The 5,446-nt window shown below is 47.2% G+C and overlaps 1 protein-coding gene across 1 annotated transcript in view; it reads right to left on the reverse strand.

Moving 5' to 3' along the window:
- The window catches only part of LOC103602543 (mucin-16-like), a 63,613-nt gene that overhangs the window by 32,851 nt on the left and 25,316 nt on the right, over positions 1-5,446 (reverse strand). Inside the window, 6 exon segments of the mRNA XM_008586964.1 lie at positions 692-759; positions 1,002-1,126; positions 2,672-2,737; positions 2,972-3,007; positions 3,644-3,816; positions 4,731-4,798. Coding sequence (XP_008585186.1) covers positions 692-759; positions 1,002-1,126; positions 2,672-2,737; positions 2,972-3,007; positions 3,644-3,816; positions 4,731-4,798 — 536 coding nt within the window.

Below are 5,446 nucleotides of genomic sequence, written 5' to 3' on the forward strand. Positions count from 1 at the left end.
ACAAAAAAAAAAAAAAAAAAAAAAAAAGGAAAAAATTATCACGATGTTGAAAGACTTTAGGGAAATGATGTATAGGACGCATTTAACCTGATGATGTTAAATCCCTGGGGGACATTTGGCAATGTCTGGAGACATTTTTGGTTGTCACAACTTTTGGGGGGGGGATAGGGTACTATAGGATCTAGTTGCATATTAAGAGGCCAAGGTACAGCTTAATGTCCTACAATGCAGAGGACAGCCACTTACGACAAGAATTATGTGGCCCAGAATATCAATAGTGCCAATATGGCAAGAACCCCTGTCCTTTACCCCAACGTCTGGCACATACTCATTGCTTGCTGTGTGTTAACCTTCAGGAATATTCATATGCATTGTGCACTGTATTTATAGGTTATAGGTGAGTTCTTTGTAAAGGATCAGGGATGCATCCTTTATGAAAGTGTTTGACGCATACTTTTGAGCTGCCAACATTTTGCCATTTTTTCCCTTAGAAACACTGCATGGGAGATTTGAGGCTCAGGAGGATGGGAAGGTTCAGAGCAGGGACTGGTGACTAGGGGTCCAAGGAGAAGTGGCTGTCCCAGGTTGGGGCCTGGAAAGGGTTGAGGTCAAGGGGGACATCCAGCCATACGGAACGATGCATAAGAATCTCCACCATGCCTTGCAGGGCCGTCTTATATGGAGGTCTCACCTGAGCGAGATTAGTCTGCAGCCAGAGTAGAGGAGGCTGACACTGATGTTCTTGAACAAGGGCCTGAGCTGTTGAAGAAGAGGGAGGGGAATAGAAGGTCTGAGCAGGACAGGGGCAGGGCTGGGATGGGGGTGGGGCAAGAAAGGTGGGCAGGGCAAACACTGGTGGGCGGGGCAAGGAGGTGGGTGGGGGGACCACTGAGCAGGGCTAGCATTAGTGGGAGGGGCTGGCATCAGTGGGAGGGCTGGCGTTAGTGGGTGGGGCTGGCATCAGAAGGCAAGAACAGGAGTGGTGTTGGCAGGGCTCTCACCAGACCCTGTAGGACCCTCTCCGTGGTGTTGAACTTCCAGGAGCCAGGGTGACGCATGTCCTCCCTGTAGCGCAGGTTGGTGATGGTGAAGTTAAGGCTGAATGGCACCAGACCGAGGACAGAAGCTGCAGTGAAATAGGGAGAAAAGAAGTCACATCCTGAGTCATGGGTCATGGTTGAACTAGATTTGGGAGTTGGGGGAGACTCCGGATCCACATCCCTGGTGCCCAGGGTATTCACATTTAGTGCAAGAGCTCAGAATGTCTCTCCTAGGATAAGAAACTTTATTTTGAAAGACACTAACAATAGAATAATAATAGTAACAATAACAACAGCTGATATTTAGAAGCAGCTTACTCTATGCCACACTTGATGCTATGCACTGTCTCATGTAATCCTCACACAATCTCTGGAGGTGAGTCCCATAACTTACCCTCAACTGACAGAGGATAAAAATGAGTTTCAGAGAGGTTAAGTCACTTCCCCAAGGCCACACAGCTATTTTAGGGCAGAAGCTCAGGCTCTAGAAACTTAGGGTTGAGTTCTACCCATTTGTTGGCTGTGTGACCTCAGAAAATCACTGAGATCCCCAAGAACCACATTATGGAAAAATAATGCCTTTCATAAATGGAAAGATAGTAGTGTCTACCTGCTAGGGCTGGAGTAAGATCACACAGCTAATGGGGTCCCTGGTATGTGGCCTGCACTCAGTCAATGCTGCTGTCATGGCTTTGTTGTTGTTATCATTTATGTGTACTTTTTCTGCTAATCCCTTTAGTCTCTGCCCTTTGAAAATTAGTCCTAGATTGCCCTTGACTAGTTCCTCTCCATCCTAACAGAAGGTGAACCTGGATCCCCTAAGACCTGAGGACAGACAACATGGTCACAAGCTGGTCCCTGGCAGGTCACCTGGTGTAAATTGTAAACACGGCCACACACTTTTCACCTCCCTGCATCTACACTCTTGCAACACAGTGTTGCAGCCCCTTTCATCAAGAGGTGGGAGTCTGTTTCTTCACCTCTTCGATCTGGCTTGGCCATGACTTGCTTTGACCAACGAGACAGGAGGAACTTCATGCAAGCAGAGGCTTGAAGAGTACTGCATGGTGGGGCTTGCCCTCTCTTGCTTCTGGAAATCCTATAACCACCATATCAACAACTGCAGCTAGCCTGTTCGATGATAAAAGTCCATGGGAAGGAGCACTAAGGTGCCCTAACCAATGGTCAGGCATCCTCTAGAAAAACAGGTACCTAACTGACCTGCAGGTGACTTCAGATACATGAGGAAGCCTAATTGAAACCAGAGGAACAGCCCAGGCAACCTATATACTAGTGAGCAGTAGTAAATGACTGTTTTAATCCACTAAATTAGGGGGTCATTTGTCATGCAATAAAAGCTAATGGATACAACACTGTAACAGAAAGCAAAGGGTGGATTAAAAGGATTTATAACCCTCAATCTGGGATTGAAAACCTGGAGTCACAGAGCTCTCCAAATCCAGGGGTAGAGCTGGACTGGTCTTGACAAGGGCGCAGTCCCAAAGATTCATCCTCCCCACACTGTCCCCTTGCCTTGACTTGCCTGTACATGTTTCATTTACTCTTCTCATTGATAAGCATAGAGGTGTATATACCTAAGCAGAAAAGGGACATGGAGAAAAGGCTCCTACCTGTGGTGCTGGATAGGGAGGTGGGAGCAGCTGAGGTTCCCTGGGAGAGCGCAGAAATCACAGCAACTGAGGAGGAAGCAGGAGAAATGGGAAGGATCCATCGTCATCACCTTGGAGATGCCAGAGATGGCACCCGATGCCCAGCCTGATTCAGAGACTAGGTGTGGGGGTGGGAGCTCACCAGGGTCCTAGGCTTCCTTCTTCCATGAGGCCTTGAGACCTTGGACTTAGAGGGGAGTGGCCAGATGCCCCCACAAGGGGCTGTAAAGGCATGGGGCTGTCTAGGGTTTGAGCACTTACCACTGGGGATGGCGGTCAAGATTGGTCTGGTGTAACCTGCAGAGAGGAAGAGTGAGATGGGGTGTTCAAAAGGGTTAAGGAAGAGATGATGAGGCTGGACCATCGGAAGAACAGATGATGTCAGAATGACTTTGAGAGGGGGCTGGCTGGTTAGCTCAGTTTGTTAGAGCTGATGTTATAACACCAAGGTCAAGGGTTTGGATCCCTGTACTGGCCAGCCACCAGCTAGCAAACCAACCAACCAAACAAACAAAAAACAAAATCAAGGGGGTGGTTGATCAGCTCAGTTGGTTAGAGGTGGTGCTGATAACACCAAGGTCCAGGGTTCGGTCCCTGTACTGGCCAGCTGTACACACACACACACACACACACACACACACACACACACACACACACACACACACAGAATGACTTGGAGGGGACATCCCTTGGTCAGGAGGTTTCTTCCCTTCCAGACGGAGGGTGGTACCTCCTATACCCTTTCCCTGCCCGTCCACCTCTCTGTGTGTGATTTAGCCCTCAGTGGGGAAAGGGAACCTCATAAAGAAAGAAAGAATGAGGAGAGAGAAATCTAGAAGTAGACAGGGATGTGTCCTCTGGCCAGAGCTCAACAGAGACAGCAGGATCCCACCTGGGGTCAGGAGGAGACCCCTGTCACTATTAGATGCTTACCGTTGACATAGAGACGGTCTCTGTCCAGGGTGTAGGAACCAAGCTGGGTGACACCGTGGGTCAGCTTGCTCAACTCCCAATAGAGTTGCTCCCTGTCCAGCCCAAGGACTGTAGGGCCAGGACGGTGGGTGCAGACGGTGTCAACTCCTGTGGCTGCTCCACCATTTTCAGGCCTGCAGGGGTAAGGACATGGGACGGAAGGTCATCCTCAGTAGACATCCTTCTCTCAGCCAACTTGTGTGTGGACACCTGCTAATCTGCCCTCCCAGACCAGGCACGGGCTGCCGGCAAGAGAAGAGCCACATTTGAGCCACAAAGGACCAAAGTGGGTGTTTTAGAGTTGGACAACCAGCCATTTAAACCTTAACTCTGTCATTTGATGAATAATCCACTTAAGCTTCTCTGACTCTAGATTTTCTCACTTGTACAGTGTGAATTATGCTGCAACAGTGTGAATTATTGTAGGAATGTCATGGGATTCAGAAATGACTGATATAAAATACCCAGCCCTGATACCAGGTACATTACGTGTGTTCATTAATTAATTGCTTAATTAAACAAACATTTACAGAACACCCACAGTTCCTGGTGATACTGGACATGAGCTCTGAATAGAGATTCATCAGCTCTTGGAGGGTTGATCCAACCCAATTTCTGGACCTGAGCATCTGGGCGTAAGAGGCTGCATAGCAGAGACCCCCACCACTGCCCACCAGCTCCTTGCACTACATTTCTTTGGAGCATCAGGAAAAACTAGGCCTGAAAGGAAAACCTGGGGCATCCAGCAGATTGCGCTGCTAGAGAGCATTATCATGGAGAAGTGGAGTGATTTTTGTAACTCAGCAGGATGAAAATGACCTTAGCTAAGCTGCTCCTAGCTCTGGCCTCCTGCAAACTTGATAAAGTTGCAATGTCAGTTGTGTTGCCTAGCGATGTAGCGTGTGGTGACAATGACCCTGAAGGTAAGCATCTCCTTAAATTTTGTGCTCTGGGCACCTCGTGCATCTCACCTAATCCTGGCTCTGGCCAGCCCGGCCAGCCCACACCTTACTGTATCTCCTAAGGCAAGGCAGAGGGGAGATCTCACCTCAGTGCAGTCAGTCTGCATCCAGAGTACAGTGAACCGATACTGCTTTTGATGAACAGTGGCTTCAGCTGAGAAGGAAGGAGTGGGTGAATGAAAAAAATGAACGTAAAAATAACTAATCTTAAAACACAATATTAAAAAAATATTTATTTATTTTTAATTGACGGATAAACATAGTATATACTTATCATGTAAAACATATTGTTTTAAAATATGTATCCTGATGCTTGGGGTATTTTTGATTGCATACCCTGATTACTTCTTTATATGGCAAATGAAAAGATTTCAGGGGATTTCCATTTTATTTCAGTGGTGACCAATTTCAAATACTCTTGCATTGACAACACTTATTACCCAGTTTGCTATCAATGCCCGCTTTGTAGTAGCATATTATGAATTTTGTGTTATCTTAATCAATTTTGGTATTGCCTGTCAAATCAGCAAAAATTTCATGTCTTTTTTCAGTGTGTTCATGATTTACTAAGTTGAGTATCAAATCAAGCTAGTACCTTGATTATCAAATAATCCTCTTTACTAACTTGATTACCAAATAATCCAAAAGCTTATTCATTATTTCTTTTCAAAATTTATCTCTTTCTGGGCCGGCCTGGTGGCGCACTGCTACAGTGCGCTGCTTGGGAGCGCAGCGGAGCTCCCGCCGAGGGTTCGGATCCCACATACAGACCGGTTCCCGCTCACTGGCTGAGCGAGGTGCG

The sequence above is a fragment of the Galeopterus variegatus genome, unplaced genomic scaffold, assembly GCF_000696425.1.
Source record: "Galeopterus variegatus unplaced genomic scaffold, G_variegatus-3.0.2 Scaffold4186, whole genome shotgun sequence".
NCBI classification, from domain to species: domain Eukaryota; kingdom Metazoa; phylum Chordata; class Mammalia; order Dermoptera; family Cynocephalidae; genus Galeopterus; species Galeopterus variegatus.